This window comes from Gadus morhua, chromosome 17 (assembly GCF_902167405.1).
Source record: "Gadus morhua chromosome 17, gadMor3.0, whole genome shotgun sequence".
In the NCBI taxonomy this organism is placed as follows: Eukaryota; Metazoa; Chordata; class Actinopteri; order Gadiformes; family Gadidae; genus Gadus; species Gadus morhua.
The window spans coordinates 4538309-4563440 of NC_044064.1; the positions used below are offsets into that span (position 1 = coordinate 4538309).

At 49.6% G+C, this 25132-nt stretch overlaps 1 protein-coding gene across 2 annotated transcripts; it reads left to right on the forward strand.

The window, feature by feature from the left end:
* The first annotated feature begins 14 nt into the window (after positions 1-14).
* On the forward strand, positions 15-25132 carry LOC115529378 (protein Dok-7). 2 transcript variants are annotated; one of them, XM_030338056.1, is made up of 13 exons: positions 15-238; positions 350-395; positions 1944-2177; positions 3491-3691; positions 7582-7701; positions 12073-12180; positions 12655-13457; positions 15594-15642; positions 16054-16716; positions 17633-17709; positions 18612-18681; positions 23174-23359; positions 24950-25132. In XM_030338056.1, exons 1-13 carry the CDS (start codon positions 185-187, stop codon positions 25093-25095), a joined length of 2757 nt encoding a protein of 918 aa, XP_030193916.1. In that variant the 5' UTR covers positions 15-184; the 3' UTR covers positions 25096-25132. The 2 variants fall into 2 exon arrangements, with proteins under 2 accessions (XP_030193916.1, XP_030193917.1); XM_030338057.1 differs by lacking the exon at positions 16054-16716 and having other exon boundaries at positions 17-238.

Genomic DNA, 25132 nt, shown 5'->3' on the forward strand with positions numbered 1-25132 from the left:
GTGGTTGGTGGGGGGGCGTACAAGCCAGTCTGTGTTCCCTGGTCAACAAGCCTCGCTGCCATATATCCTGGCTGCAAGTGTGTGAAGGGGTGAAGGCGCGCCTCTACCCGGGAGGCTATTTTGAAACTGACCCCTCATGGAGGCACGGGACAGCGACTGCAGCTGTTGGGAATCATGACTGAAGATGACGGATTCGGTTGTCGTGGAGGGATATGTCAGATTCAGAGATGGCAAAAAGGTGTTTTATTCACACTGACAAATACTGGACGCTTGTGTCACGGCGATTGAGGGATCGTTAATTGACGCTGAAAGTTGTTGTGGTTTGTGTGTGTCTCTTTGTCTTTTACAGTGGAAGACGAGGTGGGTGGCACTGCGTAAGCCGTCGCCTGTAGCAGGTACGTCCACGACCCTGGTACGACCAGGGTAGAAAGCACCGCTCAAATGTTTGGGATGGACGGAGACTTGTTAAATGTGTGTGCGCGTAATGCGTAACTAATCTCCTTCTACGATGCGCTTCAAAGCAAAGGCCGACGCATCGCGTTTTGCACAACCTGACACTTGTTGAGTATAAGCATGCATACTGGAGATTAACTTGTGTATGGCCTGAAAGGGTTGTTGTTTTTGCATGACTGGGAGGCCCGAGGGTTTCTGTGTTCACCCGAGGTTGAAAAGCGGTTTGAAAGCATCTAAGTTAAATGAATTGTTAAGTTAATGGTTGTAAGGTGTTGCAGGAAGTGTGTCTCCAGTTAAAGATAACTGGAGTTATAGCTGGTGCATCACCTCCAATATGATTTTATAATCTGTATGGTGCAGGCCCAGGATTTATTATCGATTGGTAGATTAAATTACACAATATAGCCTAGCATTTATCAACGATCTTTTTTTACTACTCGCTTTAAAGTTGCTGTCAGATAAATTGTTGTCGCACCACTTTGTTTGGATTAAATTGTGTATGTGCACATTAACTCAGGGTTCTTATGCACAGATCTCGTATCGCTAAAGAAAGAATGAGAACCATGATACTCAACCAAAACATGAAAATGAATCAAAACAAAGAAGGGTAAACAAAAATGGCCGATTTTAGCATCAACGTCTTTATTGTGCGGCACACCTTGAAAAAGTAATGCTCAATTAATTTAGAACTTAATGAAGACATTCCTTTTAAACATATTGATATTTGTACAGTACTATATTGGACGCGTGACAGATGTGGCCTTACATTGTCCTCTGATTATGCAACCGTGAGTCCGCCTGCCGGGGGGTTGAGTTACACGAGTCCAGCGTTTTGTCTTCGCTCTTTGGCCGTGCTGTTCAGCAGGATTGCCTTGTTGGCCTTAGTTTGGGAGAATCCAAATGTTTGGTGCTTTGTTAATGTTTTAGCAGCTGTGTGTGTGACTGTTCGTAAGCTTGTTTTTCCAGTTGACACTAATTGTTTAAAGGGGACAACGACACTCCTGGGATGGGAAGGGGGGGGGGGGGGGGGGGCAAGGGGGGCATCTGTCTCACGTCTTAAACAATTACCCAAGACAGGAGTGTCACTGGCCGTTTGATAATGTCTCACATTGTCACTGCACACACAACCAACAAGCAGAATGAGCTCCTCAAACACACTGCTGGCTTCCTCCCTGGTTCGGAATGATCCATTATTGAGTGTTGAAAAAGCTAGCTTTATCGCCATGGAAATTAAACGGTTTGCATCGTAGAAGCAGTTCAAAAGGTATTAACTTTTATTACAACAATAAACAATTCTCTCTCTGTGTGTGTCTCTCTCTCTCTCTCTCTCTCTCTCTCTCTCTCTCTCTCTCTCTCTCTCTCTCTCTCTCTCTCTCTCTCTCTCTCTCTCTCTCTCTCTCTCTCTCTCTCTCTCTCTCTCTCTCTGTGTGTGTGTTTCTCTCTGGTCTTTGTCTATATCTCTCGGTCTCCCTCTCCCCCACCACCACCAGACTGCCTGGTGCTGCTGGTGTTCAAGGACAAGAGCGAGAAGGCCCAGGGCCACAGGGAGCGGGCCAGCATCACCCTGGAGGACATCTGTGGCCTGGAGGTCAGCGGGCAGGGCCTGGAGGGGGCCCCCTACACCCTGGCCGTGCTCTGCCTCACACAGGCCGCCGTGTTGGGCTTCGACAGCAAGGACACCCTCCTGGCCTGGGAGGTCCGCGTCCGCTACAGCCTGGGAGAAGGTGAGGAGGGGAGGGGAGAGGTGCGAGTCCCAGCTTGTGACGCATCTGTTCCCACACGCACCGTTGTTTAAACACAATCAAACACTGCCCACGGAACCTCCACTTTCCGGTGGACGTACACGCTGGCCTCCCCAGCAGCTCGGAGACATTCATCTTTTTCTTTCTCGTTAATTTATTTTGGGAGATTGTTGTCTTGGTTCATTTGTCCCATTCCCCCTTCGAGATAAATATAAAACACCCCAGCAACTTTGAGGGATTTGAACAGCGTAATCCTTCAACGGCCTAATACTTTAGAAAGCAGAATGTAGTATCGTAATCCTCACGACCAAATCACAGATTATCTCTGTTTCGGTGTGCACCAATTTGTTGGAGTGGGGGATTTCTTTTTCACTTCCGTTACCGAAGTGTAAACACAAACAGCTGTTTTTTGGGGTGTTGGAGGGGGATTCTGGGTGCGTCCCCCTTAATAATCTTGATGTGTTTAGACTGAGTCGCTTTTGGACCATTTTGAGATGCTAGCTAAAGGCTGACCACACACCACCAGTACAACCAGTGCTTCCAATGCTCAAATAATGCCTGATTTCATGCGTTCATGTCTGTGTACCACTCTGTGTGTGTTTCTGCGTGCGTGCGTGCATGTTTAAAGAAATGTGTGTTGGTGTTGTGTAAACTGCATTGATGGTGAGGAGTGTGTTTTTCATGTTTTTAAAATGGCATTGTGGAAATGGATGATTTTGCCACCTCATGCTGTTAGAGATTTAATGAGTTTCAATCAGGCCAGGCAGGGATAAAATGTATCACTGACTACAGCACCCACATCAATCTCATCACATCCCCCGTCTATCACACACACGCACGCACGCACGCACACACGCACGCACTTAATATGCACATCAGACACTGTCCTTTTATTCCAACCCTCCTTGGCACGGTTAACTTTCCTAATAGGCAACAATATTGACTGAGTTAGTCAGTTAATATTTATGAGTCTTTTATCAATTGCTTTGGCCTGGAGATCTGAGCCCAGAGTAGTGACCACATCCACTGCATCCTGCTCGTCGGGTCTTTTACTGCTGCACTAAATAAAAGCCATACTCCCGTTGTGATCTCACAGATGAAATCATTGTTATTGGGGAAAAAAACAAAAGAACTGCAAGTCACTTCAACGGTTGTTATCTCTGTTCGTTTTCATTCTTTTATTGTTCAATACACAATAATAGACGATCGGGGGAGTTGTTTTACTTTTTTTTTCTTTTTTTCTTTAGTTAGTTTTTGTTGACTCACTCCTGTCGTTGTTCTGCCCGCTCCCACAGTTCACCGGTTTAACGTTGGAGTTTTACCAGGGACCAAGTTGGAGGGGGGATCCGCCACGCTCCACATATGCAACAACCTTCTGGCGCTAGCCAGGGACAACCCCCCCGTTATCGTGGGCCATTGGAACCTTCCGGACCTGCGGAGATATGGGCCGGTTCCAACCGGCTTTGTGTTCGAGGGCGGAACGCGCTGCGGTTATTGTGAGTCAATTCACCTTTCTGCTCCGTGTTTTTCTGTTTCACATTTTTTTCTAAATTGCCTTGGCAGCGTTTTTTGACTTTGGCCCTTTCCATTCAGCGCCGTAAAAAATACAATTTGTTGCGGGCAGATGGCTCCCCGTGAAACATTTCACTTCAAAGGTTGGAAGTGCATCACAGAGAATAGGCGCGCGGTACAGGACGTTCCTGAACCATGAACCGAACAAATAAATAGAACTTCATAAACACTTCAGTGTGGATTACACACACACTTCAGCCACATTCGGACATACAACTAATTTGACTGTTCAGTAGTGCGTGTGTATTGTTTAAGGAGTCGATTATGGTAAGCGCACTGTTTCCGTGATCCAAGCCGGAGATATTGTATTACTGTGTATATTGATTCCAACCTGAGCAATTTAGTCCACACATGCAATCAACCAGTTCAACCCCAGCTGTTAGGATGTGCGTGTCAGCTGGATAAGTGTAGTGCAACTTGGCTGACAGCAATGAGTCCTGCATCCCTGAAAAATAATGTACCCAAAGGAACAGCAGGCACTATTTCTATGAAATCAAGGTCGATCATCAAATTACTCTAAACATTCCAGCAGCTTTCTGCAATCCAATGTTCTGCAAAAAAACGGTCAGGGACAGTTTTTCCCGCTACCATTCAGCAAAGTTCCTCACAAAGTCAAGGTGGTCGCCTCTCTCCGCCCCCTCCCGCCGGTTCATTCAGTGCCGTAAAAAATACATTTTCCCCGTGAAACATCGTGCCTCATGCACGATTGGGCATCGTTTGGTGGGAGGGGCTTAGGCCAGAGGCCTATTTGCCTTTTGTATTTTCAAATCTTTCTTTATGTTTACGGGATGTCCTCTAAGTCGTACCTAATGCTCCTTTTAAGTGATCAAGTATAAGATGGATGAATGGATTAAGACGTGGTCCAGCAATACAGCGTGATGAATGAATGAATGAAAGAATGAAAGAATGAATGAATGAATGAAAGAATGAGAACATCTTGGGCCCAATCTTCCTCCTGTCTATAAGGGGAGGTCCTCCACAACAAGACAGCCAGTGAATAAAGATCTTTTCAGACTTCCAACGCTAGTCTAAAGGCGATGAGTGTCATGAGTAACGTGCTGCACTGAGTGAAAGAGGAACACTCCGAAATAGCTTTTGTCTAATGAAGTGGCTATGCTGGTTCAGTGAAGCTTGAGAAAAAAAGAAAAAAAAAAAACTCTTCAGAAAAAAAACTGCGTTGACGAAGGCGGTTTCATCACGCGGACGAGTGTGTGTTAGTAAAAATGGCATGTGGGAGCATGGCGGAAGTGAGTCACCGTTAACTTTGCCTGTGACTCGGGAGAAATGAGCAGGACTGATAACCATCTAGTTCTTGTGTCTAAAATTCAGCACCTAAAAGTAAAACAATAGCATATTTTGCAATTTAGCTTTGTTGATGAATTGTATGTGCTTGCAGCATTATTGACATTTCTGAGTTGCAGGTTCATGGTTGAATGCGGTTATTCGAAGTCACTTTTAGCCACAAGCGTCAGCTTAATGAATATAATGTAATGTAACTAAAGCCAGACATCTTAGTGGTTTAATCAATAGTTATGCACCATTGCATCATCGCCGTGGTGTGATCGTGATCAATGGGGTACTTCCGGTATTCAGAGCACAGGATTGAAGTGCGAATCGAGTTGGTTTTGCCTCAAGTATGTGGCCTTTTTAATGGACCATCGATTGGTTGAAGAGAGGTGTGTGTGTGTGTGTGCGTGTGTGTGTGCGCGCCCTCTGAGAAGTTGCTCACTGGAGCCGCATTGAGGGAGAGGGGAGGGGGGAGGGGGAGAGGCAGAGCTGTCAGTTGCGTTTAATGTCGACTCTGTCTTCATGAGACGTCATCTTATTCTTTCTCAAGCTTAGTGGAGAAGGGGCCGGGGTATGAAGCTATTCAACAGAAATCTTCGACACTATGTTGTCTCGCTGTGTTCTGTGATTTGACAGAAATCTCTCGACCCGTTTTAAAAAAAACAACAGGAGGTTGTCTCGGGAATGTCTCGCCAACTCGCATCCCTCCGCAGAGTGTGTGTCTCCGGGCTGCCAAAGGGTTCAGAATGTAGACGCTGTCCCACGGAATAGATGTCTCTCTCAGCTGCATGGGAGCCCAATGGGGCTGTAGCACGGGGTCCATCTCTAATGAAGACATTAAATCATTACCCTGTGAGGGGCCGGGGGGCCGGGCCAAGTGGCCGTCTACACCTGAGGCGCTCGGAGCGTCCGCGCCCCACGCCAACCCCCCCCCCCCCCCACCTACCTCCTACTCCGCCATCGAGACACCCGACCCCGAAGAATGCGCAGCCCGGTTTATTTAGCTCGATCCGATATCGGTCCCCCCCCCCCCCCCCCGCCCCCCCTTTGACCCCCTTTGACCTTAATACGCAGAAGGTCGCCCGCGGGCCCCGTGTCACGGTGGCGGGGGGAAACAAACCGACAACAAACAGAGGCGGCGAGCGCACGGACGTGTGGCGGGCCGCGAGCCAGGCCGTGCTCCTTGAAGGGTGTGAATTCCCGGTGTCAGTACATTTGATCCTCCTCAGGCCGGCCCGAACCCGAACCCGGACACTAAACAGCTTCTGTGGGAGGCAGAGCCTTACCGGACCCACACGCCCGAGAAAAGAGCTTGAGGAAAAGGCTCAGGAGAGAGCTCTACAGTCAGGGTTGGAGTTGACCCTGTGAAGAAATGTTTCCATTGAAAAAAAAAAAAAACCTTGAGAATGTAAAGATCAGAACTTGCTCTGGGATTCCTTATTGCCTACAAATTATTAAAATCAAATCGTGTGTGTGTGTGTGTGTGTGTCCCTCTTCACAATGTCATTTACGTCCCCACACTTGTTGCTCACTGTTGTTTCATTTGGCCTAATGCTTCCACTCTGGTTCAAGTGCGGGTCGGCTCCGAACCGGCAGCTGTCAACACCATGAAAGCTCAGAGTCCTCTTCAACCTCTTAAACTAACAACTTAAACTAAAAACTAGTTGTTGAAAACAACATTTCCGAGCATTGACTTAATCCTGGCTTTTCTTTGGAGAGAAAAACGCGACCCCTTTTAAGGTGGTTCTCTTTAAAATAAATAACAAACAGAAACAGACATGATGTCATCCACCTTTCTCTGTTTTCTGAGCGAACTACAGTGGGATGTGGGTGGTCTTGGCAAGAGGGGGACCAAAGGGTGACTCCCTTGGTGGCGGTGTCTTGCTTTCAAGTGACAGGCCTCGACTGGGGTCACTAGGTTGTACAACCCCCTGACCCTCAAAGTGTTTGCCACCCTTTTGTTCACTTGTTAGATTGAAGCCGAATGCGTCATGCGGGCCGTAAATCAAGGGGTGGGGTTTAAGGTTTTGGGACCTTGCCACCTTGCTCCCAGCGCCGTTTATGTTTCTCACGGAAAAAATGTTCCCACTGTCACACGGTGCGAAACAAGGCGTGGGACAGAACCAGGTCTTCATCGATGAGGAGATGAAATGGATGACTGGCGCGCAAACCTGGGGCTGTTTTCATATGTTGTATCCGTCCACGACGCATACGCTTTCCATTCTCCTTTATGTTCCCATTTATCATTGAAACAACCAAACTGTGGGAAGAAGGAAATGTCGTATCTTAATGTTTTTGAGATTGGATGACTGTCGCTGTACTGTTGCACGCACTTTACCGATTTTATAACTGAATATCAGATTGTCTAATCGTGTTTGTATTTGACGTGCGTCTCACAACAGGACAGTCTTCCGAACAATTCAGTCAATTATTTAGAGGACAAAAAAGAATACGCAGAGACGTCCCTGACACACTTTAATGTCAAAACCGTCAAACCGACTAACGAGAGCTCTTCTTCTCTCCCCAGGGGCGGGCGTCTTCTTCCTGGCGTCGACGGAGGGCGAGCACATCAGCTTCCTGTTCGACTGCATCGTCCGCGGCGTCTCGCCCAACCGCAGCCCCTTCGGACTCCGCCCGGTGCTGCCGGGTCAGTAGAACCCACTGGCAAGGCATCACAACGTGACTCGGGAGATAGAGGATAGACACGGAGTATCTAGGAGAGCTAGACCCCTCAACGCTGCAGCTCATTAGTTCACATTAGACGACATCCCTCTACAGGTTCAACACCTGCTACTGCGTCACCTCTGATTGGCTGATGGGGTTCCCGGGTCACCTGCTCGTTAAGTGTTGCTGCGACACACCTGTGCTCTGCTTAATGAGACTGAACTGAGGGGTAGTTTAGAGGAGCCAGCAGCCCTAGAATCAATTGAAGACCTGAAGGCCTTTTTTAGTGTGTGTCTGTGTGTGTGAGATCCAAGGCTAACCTGCAGATGTGCGTCCACGTCCAAATGGGGGTCAATAGGGTCCCCATAACGGTCTCTCTCTCTCTCTCTCTCTCTCTCTCTCTCTCTCTCTCTCTCTCTCTCTCTCTCTCTCTCTCTCTCTCTCTCTCTCTCTCTCTCTCTCTCTCTCTCTCTCTCTCTCTCTCTCTCTCTCTCTCTCTCTCTCTCTCTCTCTCTCTCTCTCTCTCTCTCTCTCTCTCTCTCTCTCTCTCTCTCTCTCTCTCTGCTAATCTGTGGCCTTTTTTAAACCATTCCAAATGAATGGAATGTGGGCGGCATTAACATAAAAACACTCTCTCTACTATATTTATCCCTGTGGATGTGGGCAGTGGAGGGATCACTGGCAGCTGTTAAACATAATCAAATTATCTTTAAAAACTAGAGCATATACAGGCTACCTCTTCAGAGAGCGCCGCGGTGGGTCTGCTTTTAGTCCCGCGGCCGGTCAGCAGAACACAGTGTTCTCTTCTGAAGGACGGGCCGAGCACACTTCTTGCATGCCAGTGTTGCAAAGAAACTAAATTCAATAAAGTCAGGAATGTAGTCGAAAACGGTCTTGGCAGGATGATGGTGATGAAGAGGAAGAAGAAAAGGAAGAGGCAGAAAGAGGGGGAATGCTAGTCAGAGAAGGAGTTTTTCCCGTATCATCTGCCCACATTGATTTATAACACTTGCGGATAATATATCTCGATAACCTTTTTACGAGTTGAAATCCCACGGGTTATGTTCCCTGGTGGTCTTCCCCGGACCCCCGGTAACATCTGCGGTAACAAATCGGCGGAACACTGCTGCGCTACAGAGAGGTCCCCCGGCTGCCAACAGAACCACTCCCCAGGGATGGCCCCTCGGGCCCCTAATTATGATGTTCATAATTCACGTCGCCGGCCCAGAGCTGGCGGTAGACTCCGGGGAGACTCTGCCGCGCACCGGTAGGATATCGCCGCGTCTGGAAGTTATTCCAGCTGGTTTTATCCCTGGTGTCTCCCAGACAAAGCGGTTTCCTCTTCCTCGGATGACAGGGGCTCATAACTCCTGCTGTAATTGCTCTGCGTAGTAAAAATGAATAAATAGCGCTGGGTGGATGGTGGGGTTGGAGGGGGGGGGGGGGGGGGGGGGGTCCTAGATTACCCAGGCCGCGGCATACAAGCCTCTGATCATCCCTGGCATGTCTGTACTGTAACCTCATCCACAGGATTTCACCAGCTCCCCCCGTGTGTGTGTGTGTGTGTGTGTGTGTGTGTGTGTGTGTGTGTGTGTGTGTGTGTGTGTGTGTGTGTGTGTGTGTGTGTGTGTGTGTGTGTGTGTGTGTGTGTGTGTGTGTGTGTGTGTGTGTGTGTGTGTGTGTCCCATGCAAGCATCCTTATATAACATATCTCTCTGTATTTTGATTCGTTACTTGGGATTCCTCCTCTTCCTCTTCCTTGAGTTAATTCTGATCACAACAATTGACATACACCCCCCCTCCTCATCCACGATGCATGCTGGGTAATGGGGGCGGGGGGGGTTATGGATTATGAAAAGGTACCTCCTAGATGTATGGGTTGACCTTGGGACATTCATCCCTCACTCACCCCCTCACCCCCTCACTCCCTCACTCAGATCCTCACCCCCTTCCCAGGGATTTAAAGCCGCCAGTGGTAGCCCCCCTACCATGAGGTTTGGGGGGTCGGGGGGGGGGGGGGGGGGGTGGGGGGGTTGTGGTGGCACTATTAATAAACACTGTAGCACAAACACTGGGACGTCCCGCCAGCAGACCCCCAGAGGTCTGTACGCACGCACACGCACACAGGCTTCTGTTTAGACGCATAATGTACACAGAAGTGAGAGTACATTGCCCAAAGAAACCTGAGGTGATGTTACAGTTGTATTGAGGCGATGTTACGGTGATGTTACGGTTGTATTGAGGCGATGTTACAGTGATGTTACGGTTGTATTGAGGCGATGTTACGGTGATGTTACGGTTGTATTGAGGCGATGTTACAGTGATGTTACGGTTGTATTGAGGCGATGTTACGGCTGTATTGAGGCGATGTTACGGTGATGTTACGGTTGTATTGAGGTGATGTTACGGTTGTATTGAGGCGATGTTACGGTGATGTTACGGTTGTATTGAGGTGATGTTACGGTGATGTTACGGCTGTATTGAGGTGATGTTACGGTTGTGTTGAGGTGATGTTACGTTTGTATTGAGGCGATGTTAGGGTGATGTTACGGTTGTATTGAGGTGATGTTACGGTTGTATTGAGGCGATGTTACGGTGATGTTACGGTTGTATTGAGGTGATGTTACGGTTGTGTTGAGGTGATGTTACGGTTGTGTTGAGGTGATGTTACGGTTGTATTGAGGCGATGTTAGGGTGATGTTACGGTTGTATTGAGGCAATTTTGGGGCTGTATTGAGGCGATGTTACGGTGATGTTACGGTTGTATTGAGGTGATGTTACGGTGATGTTACGGCTGTATTGAGGCGATGTTACGGTGATGTTACGGCTGTATTGAGGTGATGTTACGGTTGTGTTGAGGTGATGTTACGGTTGTATTGAGGCGATGTTAGGGTGATGTTACGGTTGTATTGAGGCGATGTTACGGTTGTGTTGAGGTGATGTTACGGTTGTATTGAGGCGATGTTACAGTGATGTTACGGTTGTATTGAGGCGATGTTACAGTGATGTTACGGTTGTATTGAGGCGATGTTACAGTGATGTTACGGTTGTATTGAGGCGATGTTACGGCTGTATTGAGGCGATGTTACGGTGATGTTACGGTTGTATTGAGGTGATGTTACGGTTGTATTGAGGCGATGTTACGGTGATGTTACGGTTGTATTGAGGTGATGTTACGGTGATGTTACGGCTGTATTGAGGTGATGTTACGGTTGTGTTGAGGTGATGTTACGTTTGTATTGAGGCGATGTTAGGGTGATGTTACGGTTGTATTGAGGTGATGTTACGGTTGTGTTGAGGTGATGTTACGGTTGTGTTGAGGTGATGTTACGGTTGTATTGAGGCGATGTTAGGGTGATGTTACGGTTGTATTGAGGCAATTTTGGGGCTGTATTGAGGCGATGTTACGGTGATGTTACGGTTGTATTGAGGTGATGTTACGGTGATGTTACGGCTGTATTGAGGCGATGTTACGGTGATGTTACGGCTGTATTGAGGTGATGTTACGGTTGTGTTGAGGTGATGTTACGGTTGTATTGAGGCGATGTTAGGGTGATGTTACGGTTGTATTGAGGCGATGTTACGGTTGTGTTGAGGTGATGTTACGGTTGTATTGAGGCGATGTTAGGGTGATGTTACGGTTGTATTGAGGCAATGTTGGGGCTGTATTGAGGCGATGTTACGGTGATGTAACGGTTGTATTGAGGCGATGTTACGGTGATGTTACGGCTGTATTGAGGTGATGTTACGGTTGTATTGAGGCGATGTTAGGGTGATGTTACGGTTGTATTGAGGCGATGTTACGGTTGTGTTGAGGTGATGTTACGGTTGTATTGAGGTGATGTTACGGTGATGTTACGGTTGTATTGAGGTGATGTTACGGTTGTGTTGAGGTGATGTTACGGTTGTATTGAGGCGATGTTACGGTGATGTTACGGCTGTATTGAGGTGATGTTACGGCTGTGTTGAGGTGATGTTACGGCTGTATTGAGGTGATGTTACGGTGATGTTACGGCTGTATTGAGGTGATGTTACGGCTGTGTTGAGGCGATGTTACGGTGATGTTACGGCTGTATTGAGGTGATGTTACGGCTGTATTGAGGTGATGTTACGGCTGTATTGAGGTGTCGTTACGGCTGTGTTGAGGTGATGTTACGGCTGTATTGAGGTGATGTTACGGCTGTGTTGAGGCGATGTTACGGCTGTATTGAGGTGTCGTTACGGCTGTATTGAGGTGTCGTTACGGCTGTGTTGAGGCGTTGTTACGGCTGTGCTGAGGCGTCGTTACGGCTGTGTTTCGGCGGTGTGGTGCTCGTGTGATGGTAACGCTGTGGCCCCGTGCGTCCGTCCCCAGACCCCAGCGGCGGCCCCCCGGTGCCGCTCCAGTCGGAGGAGCAGGTGACCCGGGAGGACCAGGACCTGGAGAGGAGGCTCAGCCTGCTCTCCCATCGCTATAGCAATGGTGAGAGCACCCCCCCCCCCCCTTGTAGAATATCTATCAATTGTTCAGTTGGCGAAGGACCGCTTCAAACTTAGCACTGTGTGTGTGTGTGTGTGTGTGTGTGTGTGTGTGTGTGTGTGTGTGTGTGTGTGTGTGTGTGTGTGTGTGTGTTGTTGGTTTTAATTTGCACAGAAATGACTTCTTTGGAAATGATGCATGTTGTCTTTAATCACGGCGTGGTTAGTCTTCTAATTAAGTTTGCAGATTTTACATAGCTGATGCTCGCCTGATTTATGGTGTTTACTGGGTAGTGGTGGGGGTGGGGGGGGGGGGGGCGTGATAATAAACAGCCAATCAGCGTCCGTACCCCTCATCTCTGATACACAGATACATCTTCATTAAGTTCCGCCGGTCGCGCTTCTCCCTCAGATCCGGGATTCGCTTCTCATTCCGTGTCTCCCCCCCCCCCCCCCCCCCCTCTCTCTGTCGCCGCAGCCCTGTCCGTGTACACGCCGGGCGCCGCCGGCGACGACCGCAGTCTGTCGGGCTCCTCGGACACCTCGGACACCAGCCGCTCGGACGGCAGCGTGGGCAGCCGTATGACGGTGTGGGCCGAGCCCGGCCCTGTCCCGGGAACCTCTGACATCACCGCCGCCGCCGCCGCCGCCGGTCCCGCCGGGTTCGCCCGGCTGTCGATCCCGAGCGCGGAGAGGCTGTCGATCGGTCACGGGGCGGGAGGTGGTGGTGGTGGAGGAGGAGGAGGAGGAGGGGCCCGCCCCCTCGCCAAGCCCCCCCGCCCGCTCCAGGAGATCGGACGCCAGCGCTCCTCCGACAGCGGCATCGCCACCACGGGGAGCCACTCCTCCTACTCCGGCAGCTTCTCCTCCTACACCGGCAGCCTGGACGGCGTTCCCGGGGAGGAGTACGCTCCCGGCGCCGGCCCCGCCCCCGGCCCCACGCCGGGCCCCTGCACCTGCGGCTCCGCGTCGGGCCGCGGCCCCGCCCACGGGCACCTGTACGACACGCCCCGGAGCGTGGCCAGAGACGATGATCAGCCCCGCCCCCTCGCCGCCGCCCCCGGCGCCGAGCCACCTCCCCTCCAATCAGAGGAGAGCGAGGCGGAGGGCGGAGTCACAGGAAGCCTGTCGCCACCGCCAACGCCGCCGCCGCCTCATCCGGGTCACGTCCAAGCCCTCGTCCAATCAGGAGACAGCAGGGGGAGCGTTGCGGCGGACTCCTCCCAGAGCTACACCTCCATGACGGGCTGCTCCGTCTGCCCCACCTGCGGGGGGTCTAAGGTAGTCCGCGTCTGGCTTAGTTTAGTCGTCACTCCACCAGATTATGTTTTCCCGCGGTTTCCACGGTAATTGGGTCTGAATTGATGAGGCAGCGATCAATTACGTTGGCAGTCTCAGACGCGTCCAATTTCTATCATCTTTGGTTTGTTTATCAGTCTGTCTTTCCAGATTGTCTTTTTGGTGTCTCTGTGGTTGTGGGTGTTGTGTTGTTTTGGTTTTTCGTTGGGCCAATTCGTTTGCGTTCAGTCGACATTAGGGTTGAAATCGATCACCCTATTTCCTCCGTCACCTTATCACTCCTACCACTGCAGGCGGTGTGCTGTGTGTTTACTGGAGTGAAGGGCCCTCCGCCCACAACTCACTCCACCAGAGGGATTTATTTCTCTTCCTGCCTGCCGAGAACGGAGGCGGAAGGATCTCTGTGGACGTTACGTAAGGGATCGTCTCTCAAGTCCGGATTTAGATTGATCGTCTGTAGTCTCGCGGCAGATGAGCTTGAAGCTGGGCACACCGGGTGTTTCACGTTCTTTCACTTCGCGTTTGTTTCGACCAATCGTTTCGCTGTGGGCGGGGCAAACACAAACTCGTCAGCGCTGATGATCTTGTCTGCAGAGGTGGGAAAGGTTTCAAATCAAAAACCGTGCTGTGGAAACACACTTATTAAAATCTGCTTCTGAAAGCTTCAACCACTCGGGCAAATGAGATTCTCTTCAGGAGGGATCTTCGTAGCATGACCCGAAATAAGGCGTAGCTCCGCCCCTTTCGGCGTCTGTTTCTCCCACCCGGAAGTTCTGCTTAAAGTAGTCAGACTGCATGAAACTTGGATGGGGTCAGGGCTAGACAGGAAGTGACCGGACGTGACACAAAGCACTACCTAAACAACCAAGGGATTCAAAAGCAGTGCATCTGTTTTATTAAGGCGATGGTGATATACATTTTCTAATGATATTAATAAGAAAAAGTGATGGCCATAGTCGACACAAATGAGTTGAAATCAAAAGAGTGGTTTGTGAGTGAAGCTTATCATTTCTGTGCCTCTAAGCTGAAAGAAAACTCTTCTGTGTTGCAGGCCAATCCTGGCTAATCCTGCTATTAAAAAAAGTAGTCTTTGCTCAAAGTATAACTCATCGTTGTACAAAACCTGTGTGAACAGACCTTATCGTGTTGGCGTCAGCTGTTCCGTGTGCGTGTGCGTGTGCGTGTGCGTGCGTGTGTGTGTGTGTGTGTGTGTGTGTGTGTGTGTGGCATTTCCACACACTTTGTTGTAGCAGAAGAACTCTGAATCCCACAGTCCATCTGTCTGAATCCGTGCACACATTCACCAAACCGCATTAGCACGACCAGGCAGGGATGGCAATGGCTCTCTGTCTTAGCATTGGCTGTTCAGTTTGTTGTGCTGGTATGTTGTTGTGATGGAATTTGTAGGAAAGATTGAATCCTGTTTCGTATCATTATCTGAAGATTTTGGTTGGCTCCCTGTTGCTGAGAGTGGAGAATCTCCTCTGTTTTCCGTCTGTTTTATCGTCACCACGGCAAAAGTTGGTGCTACTGTAGTTTTGTGTTTCTTTATCGGTGGTGTTGTTGCAAAATGTCTGTCACAGACAGGACCCTCCAGACGTGAATCTAAATTGACTGCCTGTTTCTGAAATCAGATGTTGAGTTTTTAAATATTGGAACTTGGTGTGCGGTTTTTACTTTGTTTCAAAGAAAACCTGAGGTAAAGTTCTGAACTCCTGTGTGTTCTTCGTCTTCCAGACATTCCAAACTAAGAGCTCCACCTACTGGTGGTGCATTTAGTGAGGAGTGCAGGCAAACGTTTAACTGATTTCAAGTATTTTCCACACTTTAATTCTTCATCTAACTGTCTTGATCCACAGTTTACCAGAGCTACCCGTCAGTCAATTGGCGCTGTAGTAAAAACAATGATTGTCCCTGATTGACAAATTGATGATGATGGGCACAAAATTCAAAATAAACATTTAATTAACCATGCTCAGCTTTTAAGGGCTATTAAGCTGTCTTTAATGGATCCATATCAAGCCGAGAGCAATCAATGCTACATGAACGGAGCTTGTAACTGTTTTCATCTTTTGACGCAACCGTTTTGACAATACCTCTCTCCTTATTGTCCCACAGTGGCCACCGTACAGCTCTGGCAGTGCTCCTGGGATAGCAGCCATCACAGGTAAGTAACTGTTACGATCATATCCATGATCTTTTATGTCCTTATATCATTCAAGTATGGATAGACTATATTTTCCCTGGGAGAAGTTGGAGGATATATGTAATTATAATTCTGGATGGATTATACATCCTCCAAAACTTTGCACAAGAATTCTAAAGTCTTGTATGATAAACTTAGAAAGATATAAAAATATCGGAATGTGCCGATATTTCCAGCAACACACACACCTCAGACTGGTCCAATCAGCCGCCAACGAGGCGAATGTGTGTTTGTGCGTCCAAATGTGAACGTGTAAGTGTCGCCTATTTGCGTTCCCCGACTGAGCACCTCCCAGCCCTCGAGCGTAGCACCAGCGTGAAGCCGCCTCATTGGTCAGTGCCCCCGGGGACATCACGTTTCCACACCCAGCAGATCAAGGACTGGAGACCCCCGTGTGTCCGTCCGGCCCGCCCGGAGAGCCCAACGGGACGTCCCAGACGGTCAGCATCTCCGAAGACCCCCCCGGCAAAGGGGGGCTCGCGGCGGCGGCATCGGAGGAGAAGAGGCCGACGATTCTTCCCAAGAAAGGGCGGGAAAAACTAGCCAGCCTCTTGGCCGACCTCATGGGGCTCTCCGACTCTGACACCCGAACCCGCCTCCTGTCCCGGGACAGGACCGGCGCTCCGGCCCTCTACATGTCCATGAGCTCCGTGCTGGGACCGGGGCCTGAGCGGGAAACCGTCCGCACCTCGTGGCTCGGAGCCCCGCCCCCGACGGCCGCGTCTCGCCGGGAGTCCGCCGTCATTTATGAGAGCTGTCTGAAGTGCATCGGAGCTCGCTGCCACGCGCCGCCACGGCTCCCCTCGTCCCTGAACCGCAACGGGAGCAGCACCTCTTTGGACGCGGGCGTCGGGCCCCTCGGGTCGTTGGGGCCCCTGGCGTGGCCCGGGCCCTTCCAGAGGGGGGGTTCGACAACGGACGCCACGGCCCCTTCCCGCGGGGCGCGGCGCTTGCGTGCTCGCGCGTGCGGAGCGACTTCGGGCGGCGAGCGTCGCCACGACGACGTGACCTTTGGTCCCTCTGTGGTCGACGAAGGTAAGAACTTCGGAAGTCTCCGGGCAACGCCGGCAACGCCGGCAACGCCGGCAACGCCGGCACCGCCGGCAACGCCGGCACCGCCGCCACCCTCGCCTTCTCCTCCTCCTTCTGCTCGTTCTCGTCCTGGGATCTGAACTAACCAACAATGGCAGATGCTCCTTTCAGTTTGTTTCACCTCTTCCTCCCGAGCGGATCTTCCTCCTTTTTTTGTTTCTTTTTTCTGATTGGATTTCTTCTTTAACTCAAACAACTCCCGACCGTTTTCTTCCTTGAACCGTCTTCTCTCTGCATTTTTCTACTCAAGCTACCTTTGTCTGTTCAACTCTTTTGTTTCAACACGTTTTTATCGTGCGGGGGTTGGGGGAGAGGCAGCTACACTTGGTGCGAGAAGAACCAAATATAAATTCAAACGGGACTGCACACGCGCCACAAGATAATTGAATTGTCAGGAAAACGCTGTTTGTGCGAGGATTCATGTTTCTCGCCCGACCGATATTTCCCCCAGGTGGGCCGCTGTTTACGATCCCACCTGCGGGACGCAAACGAGGTCACCTTGTCGCCTCGGCGAGCCGCACGCCAACGAACTGCGTACGCCGTCGCTCCGGCGTGGCGTCACGTACGATCCACCCACGCCCTCGTCTCCATCACACCGACCGACGACGGAGAACAAGACCTCAAACGTGTCGTCTCTCGTGATATTTCTCGACAAAATGTGCAAAACGACCTGTATCTTCTGCCGTTTTACATACTATTACTTTAATCCCCGTCTTTGCCAGCCCCGTTGGAATCCAGCATTAATTAAAAGGCTGCGATCGAGTTATGACTCGAATTATAAAGGGATGGACTTTTGTTCCCCCCCCCTCCTAATTTTTTAAGCCCTGTCTCTCTTTTTATTATCTCGTCCTCTCCCTAGAAAAGAGGACGCCCAACGAGGAGGAGAACTGCTGCGGAGGCCGGCCTGCCAGCGAGGCCATGGAGAGGAGCAGCGAGGTAGGGGGGGTTGCATGGGCTGTAATCCGCTCGGCCGCTATCGAACGCTCGCACATTTCACTCCAGTACACCTCCTGGTCTGAGCTCCGCAGGGGGGGGGGGACTTCAGATAGCCAGGCACGTCAGAGTCTGCGAATTTAAATACTGATTGTGAGTAACAAGGAGAAGAAACTGATGTTGACAGGGAGGTTTATAGAGGAGTTAAAGAGGTCGTTTGCATAATTGTGTTTGGTGCCTCGTTGAAACAATGGTTTAAGATCAGCGCGTGTTTCATGAAGAAAAGCTTTTGTGGTGCGGAATTGCTTTTGCGTGAACTCCGACCGGGCGTTCGTACTCTAATGCATATAGTTACTCGGTGCGGGACTGATTATCTTTCTTTGTGTTTACGTGTGTATGATCAATCAAATATGAGAGGACTACGAGGACTACATTATTCTTCACTTCAAGAATGTGTTGCTCAAAGCCTTTGGAAAGTACCAAAAAAATTAATAAATGTTTCCTTCAAATGTGATCTAATTTAGTTTGGTTTGGGGCATCTTGGAGGAAGGTGAGACCTGTCTGTTAATTAAAAACATGGCGCTGGTCCTCCTGCTTTCTCTCTCCTCCCTGGGAGACCTAAGCTTGTTGTTTCGACAGCCGCAGTACTTGAAGCACTTGCAACGCAAGACAATCACACAGAGGACAGAAAATAGAAATAAAACAACAACAATAGATGTCTTTTCTAAAGGATGAATCCTTCTCTACAGTTTCGGTCGAAATCGCGCCAATGCTTAAGAACACTCCAGCAACCGATCCCGAACTCTTTTTCTTCTTAACTTATCTTTTAAACTTTGAACGGCTTTGCTGCATCTCTGGTCATAAATCATATTTTGATTGCGGTGAATGGTTTTATGAACTCGCAGGCAGAGGAAAAAGCCAAGTGTGAGCTTCTGGGGAGCAGCGGAACCCCTAGGTACCTCCAGGACCCTGAAGGTGAGTTACAACACAGCCTTCCAAAGAGTAAACCTCTCATTTAATTACATTGTCGTGAGGAATAGGTTATAGGCTGAACTCGGATTCCAGGAGCGTGATGAACAAGTATGGAATATAGGAGACGAGGTGTTATACTGGTATCAAGAATGCTGACTCAGTCAATGTATTATTGTCTTTTTTGGTTGGTTATCGGCTGCTGGTTACATTTACATTGAGGGCATTTAGCAGACGCTTTTATCCAAAGCGACTTACAATAAGTACATTTGTCAGAAGAAAATGAAACGACAATATATCGCTGTCGGTACAGAAAGGATGTTCATAGAACCAAGGGCCAAGCACTAACAATCGCTAGGTTGAACCGTTTCCCGTATGCAACAAAGATAGCTAGGATAACGCACTACACAATGCAAAGTACTATTTTTCAGTGGTACGATCCCAGGCTCCTCGTCACTCGGTGTTGAGGTGTCCCTGGGCAAGGCACCTATCCCCCAATGCTCCCAATGAGCTCGCCACATATGATTGTGTGCATTAATCTGTCTATGAATGGGTGAATGTGGGGCAGTAATCGTAAAGCACTTTTGAGTCGCCGCAGGTCCAAGAGTCGCTAAAATGTAGTACAGTGACCGTCTATTATTCTAATTATATTTATTGATTTTATTCTGCTTGCTTCTCCTTAAGCCTGTAATGGCTCCACTCTTGAGACATTGTCCAGATCAATAAGAAAGTAAATTCATCCAAGTCTCAACTTATCAATGGTAATGACCCCGCATCAACAGGACCCATAAATGTCTCGTTAACGCAACACATCCGTCGTCCGTCGCTGGCTGTGGAGAGGACATGGCAGACCGGGGATTATGTGCTGCACCACTCGTAAAGTTAGCATCCCTGTGTGAATGAGAGCGGGGTGGGAAGGGTCAGGCGTTGTTTGAAGTGAACCCCCGAAACGAACAGGGATAAAACCTGACCTGTGGCTACTTGTAAATGGCCCATCATCGCGCGCACACGCACACGCACACACAGCAGACACACACACACAGGCACTGGTTGGTGAGGTTGCTATGAGCCAGGCAATGCACGGCTCTTTATTTGTCGGTTTTTTGTTGATGAGTTCATAGAAAATTGCCTTGAAAAAGCCTACTTTCGTGGTACACCCACCCATAATGTACAAACACATTTCGTATTTGGATTTGTGGAACCTCTACCCTGTATAGTTCACTATTTAACAAGTTTTGCAGCGTTGCCGGAATTATCAGAGTACAAAAATCTGATTCCCTTACTTCTAATGCATTTACCATAATGCATCCTTAAAGAAGAGTGTGGTTGGGACACACACGCACACGCACGCACATACACAGCGTACCTGTACAAATCATTGAAAGTCCTCGAGGTGTGTGGCCACTTCCTCAGCAACTTTTTGACTGAATGGCTGCATAGGGTACAATAATCTCTGGAGCGCTTCCATACTGTCACGGTGATTAATAACTGTACATGAAGACCTGACCTAAAGAATAGTTTTCCCCCTTTTAGATTCATTATAAATATATATAGATGCGTATTTTTGGGTTCATTTATCAAACCAGACAAGATATAGGTTTCACGTATATCTTATTGCTCTGCCTTACAGAGAAAGCACCGTAGATCCACAGGGCTTTGGAAATCAGATTCACATTCACCGCCTTTTTCACTGTACACTGTATTAAAACCGGGCAGTTCACTCAAGTCGTGTGTGTGTGTGTGTGTGTGTGTGTGTGTGTATATGTGTGTGTGTGTAGATGGGTGGGTGTGTTTATGTATTTTCTCTGAGGGATTACCAGGCCTAGCCGTGGGAAGAACCCCCCCCACCCCCCCCCTTAGGAGGATTAATCAGAACACACACACACACCCACACGCACACGTACACAGAGACAGACGCACACACACTCTTCAGGAAAACACTATTCCTCACCCAAGTAGTTATTTCTTTTGCTGTTTTTGCTCCGAGCCCTTTGGATTTATTTGGGACATACAAGCTGCAGCTCGAAACATGCTGGAGGAGAATGAATGCTGTAAAAAAAAAAATATATATATAAAAAAAAAATCCACTTCCACTCAATAAAAATCATCTAGTGGAAACAGCTTTTTTTTTTTGGGCAAAGTCTAAAACGCTTACGGTAAACGCGCAGCCTTCCTGACTCCCCTTCTCTCCGTGACGCGACGTCGCCGCGGCTCCCTGCTCCGACCGCCGGCCCCCCGGGAGGGAGCTCCACTGCTCTCTCTCTCCGGTCGTGTGGCAGAACCCATCCCGGTAATGGCGGCCATTACGGTGGCGCCCCCGCCGGCGGTACCACTCCTCCCGTGGCGCATCGATTAGGGGACCTTTTTGTTTGGGGGGGGGGGGGGGGGGGGGAAACACGACGAAAGAAGTTGGCTCCGCTGTGAGGCTAATGGCATCCCCGTCCTTTGGGGGAGGGGGGGGGGGGAAACTAACGAGTCTGGCTCTGCTGAAACCAGTTGTTGTTGTTGTTGTTGTTGTTGTGCTGCCGTACCGTCCCATGTGGCTCGCGTCGTCATGGTGACACGCGCTCTCACAGTAGGGCGACGTGGTTGTCTTTCACTGGACTGAATGATAACATGTCGTTAAATAGATGGATGGAGATGTTTATCTATTATTCATACGTGTCATATTTACAAGTATTGTACGGTCCGGAGCCCCTGGTGAAGGTCACACCTCCAGTACGCTGTTGAGGAGAATACGAATGAGGGGGAATGTGAGGACGTCCAAACAGGTGACCCGCCCCAGCCGTTTGAGATGTAACTGTTGTGCCATATGCGCATAACTTAGCCAGGCTCACGCCTCGCCACATAAGTAAGACCGGTACACGTCGGTGTGACCTCTGGCGGGCTCCAGTCCGACGGACGGGGAGAGCTTTGTGCGCGGGGGCATGTCTCCTCCACGAGACTCGCCACGCTTCCCCTTTAAGGCTCTCGCTGGGGAGAGCTGTTACAGTAAGGACGGGTTGGTTTTGAGACGGTTTTAACTGCCGCTTGTTTTATTGTGTGTGTGTGTGTGTGTGTGTGTGTGTGCACGCGCGTCCACACAATACATAACATTTGCATAACATTACATTACATTGCATGTTAAAATATACCGTCACATAGAACATTTCTCAACCAGCTCAGTTCTTGGCCAACATGGCAGCGGCACCGTCGTTTACCCGCAGGCTGCAGGCTCCCCTGGTGGGCCCGGGGTTGGCCGGGTCAGCCAATCAGAGCTAAGGCCTCCAGTAGCATGTGTTGGACCAAGAGAGGCTGTCATCCAATGCAAACCCGTGGAACGCACAGAGTTGAGTTTGGGTTCTCGTCAACATGGTCTCACAGGAATCCGTGAAATGACTACGGTCGGACGCTTAACTCGAAATCCGTGGCCACATCACGGAAACACGCCGATATCCGTGTGTGAGCCACGGAATAACAGCGTCATTTACTTGCATTGGAGCGAATTCCGTGGCCACATCACAGACAATTGAAGTGATTCCGTCAGACCACCACGGATTTTGAATTAAGCCCCCGCTGTGCTCAAATGTGGCACACACACAGATTGAAACGGGAGCACACACACAGATTGAAACGGGAATCTGTGTGTGTGCCACGGAATATCATTGTCATTTACTTGCATTGGAGCAACTTCCGTGGACACAACAAGGACAATTTAAGTGTTTCAGTGAGACCACCCCGGGTTTTGAGGTAAGCCCCCGTGGTCGACTCGCTCGTTGAAACGGGGATCCGTGTGTGAGCCACGGAACATCAGCGTCATTAACTTGCATTGGAGCGAATTCTGTGGCCACATCACGGAAATCGGCGTGTTTCCGTGATGTGTCCATGAAATTTCGAGTTATTCGTCCGTAGTCATTTCACGGATTCCTCTGAGACCAGGTTGGTTCTCGTTGGGGTCGCACGCAAAACACCTTTTAAGTCACGTCGTCCGTAGCAACGAGGGTTGACGGTTGATGCGTGTCATGAAGAAAGCCGGTAGAGGTGAGACCATGTTGGCTCAGGGGTGCATACAGGAACACTGTGTGTGAACATTGGGGGTGTTTGAAACACCCCAATTCCGCACTTAATGTATGAAGTACGTCTTGGCATCAATGTACGCACTTATCCTATGTTGTACGTCCTGGCATTTTAATGTATGCACTTATTGTATGTTAGCATTGTGTAGCGTCTTATCCTAGCTTTCTTTGTTGTACACGGGGAATGGGTTAACCTAGCGATTGTTAGTGCTCGGCACTTGGTTCTATGAAAATCCTCACTGTACCAACAGCGATATATTGTCGTTTCTCTTTAATATGACAAATGTACTTAATGTAAGTCGCTTTGGATAAAAGCGTCTGCTAAATGTAAATGTAAATGGTTCGAATCCCAGAGCATTGCGGCTGGGATTCGTACACCCTGACACTTAACTGCTCTGCTCCTTCTTCATCTTCATCTTCATCTTCATCTTCGTCCTCCCCAGGAGCCGTGTTCGCGTTCCCGGCAGAGGGGCCCGTTCCGGAGAGGCCCTGGGCCGGCGACGGCGTGACCTACGTCAACATCCCCATCAGCCCCACGTCCAAGAAGCAGCTCAACTACATGGAGCTCGAGATCCAGGAGACTGGGGCCCCGGGGTTCAGGGGCCCCGGCGCGCTCCTCCCAGCCCAGAGTAAGCTCCCGTGTTGGGGGAAGGAATCTTGGTGTCTGCGCTGGAAGTTTTTTAATTAAAATATAATAATAATTTCAAAGTATAAATACTGGCTCAAATGGATGGTGGCGGAATAATGGTAATCATTTATATATGAGGATTATAATATGATTAAAAGTTTTGGTGATTAAAATATAGTTCTCCAACAATATTAAATGAAGCAGATGAAACCACTCAAATTTAATATTTGAAGTGAGCCTCATTCCATTGGATTGATTGCCTGATTATGACTATCATGACCATGATAGTCATAATTACACAATATGTTGCATACTTTAAGAATTATAAAAGTTGTGCGTAAACTCGGTCAAAGCACACGAATGAAGGATTTGAGTGTTGGATCGCTTTGGATTGATTGAAACATGGAAATGTCCCTCGACTCAAAGGGATCTTTTCTCCTTCCTGATGTACCCAACCCGTCTTCCTTGGCTGCCTTTGTCCTGTGATCGTCGTCGTATCCCAGCGCACTAGGGCGGTAAGCCTTCCTCAACCACCACAGGACTGTGTCTCGTAAGGAGAGCTCCAGACTCGTCATTAGGGCAGTTCTTCTTTCTCTCGGGTCTGGTCGATAATTGCACCGTTTTCCTGCATCGCCCCCCGAAAGACGGCTGGGCCCTTGTCATCTGACACGCAATTATGGGATGTAATCGTTGGGATGGCAGCGGCGGCGCGGACACGGGAGAGGTTAATGTCCGGCGTCAGTGATGAAGTGTACCGCCTCCCCGGCGGCGCAGCATCATCGCTCGACCGTCTCCGTGGCAACACGGTTCCTGCCGTCGCCGCCGTCATGGGAACAGGGGTCAGGGGGTCGCGTAGCCTTACAGCTGTGGATCGGCCATCTTTAGCTCTGTCCTGAGGGGCGGTTCGCCCGGAGACGCTCTTTGCGTGTTTTCTTAATCACAGCCGTGCTTCTGTCATGACACCGCCGGGGAGACGGTGACTGTCAACGCAACACTACGCCCCCTAAAGCCGTCCTCCCCAAACGGTGGTCCGCGGGCCGCCAGTGGTGCGTGGCGGTACTGCAGGGGGTCCGTGGAAAAGCAAAATAAAATATAAAGGAATTGTTTTTTTCTTAACAATCATTTTACCAGAAAATTCCCATTGAAATATGTGGCAGCCGTTGTGTGCAGCCAACTTTATTTTAACGATCCTGCTGTTATGATGCTTGGACCAGTTATTTTTCAGTGCTAGTAGGCCTTTTCTTTTTCATATTTTATTATGTGTATTATGAAGTGGTCCACACACACACAAAGTTTGCAAACCCCTAACCCTAAAGCCCATCACCTTCTCCGTCTTTATTTGAATAATGTGCTCTGACACCGGCTGTGATTGGAGCAGCACACCTGAGCACGGTGAAGTGGGCGGTCCTCAAAGAGAAGCGGCTCAATTTAGAGAGATGGAGAGGGTGGACATAATTTGATCTTCTCACACACTTGAGCTTTGACAGGGCTCTAAACCTGTGTGTGTGTGTGTGTGTGTGTGTGTGTGTGTGTGTGTGTGTGTGTGTGTGTGTGTGTGTGTGTGTGTGTGTGTGTGTGTGTGTCCCCACAGGGACGAAGGGGGGCAGCTCCACCAGGTACGCTCACATCGACATCACCGCCACGGAGACGGCGCACAAAGTGGGTACCCAGCATGCACTGGGGCGCCAGGAGGGCCTTCACACACTGGAGTTCCGGCGGCGGGGGGCGCCACAGTGACTCCGCCCCCTCCCCCAAACCCCGCCCACCCCCCCCC

Excerpts from the sequence above, each read along its gene's own strand:
- LOC115529378 (XM_030338056.1), top strand. The coding sequence starts at position 185 with ATGACGGATTCGGTTGTCGTGGAGGGATATGTCAGATTCAGAGATGGC. Across the intron at positions 7,702-12,072 it reads ACTCCGCCCGGTGCTGCCGG|ACCCCAGCGGCGGCCCCCCG; the intron begins GTCAGTAGAACC and ends GTCCGTCCCCAG. Across the intron at positions 18,682-23,173 it reads GTACCTCCAGGACCCTGAAG|GAGCCGTGTTCGCGTTCCCG; the intron begins GTGAGTTACAAC and ends CGTCCTCCCCAG.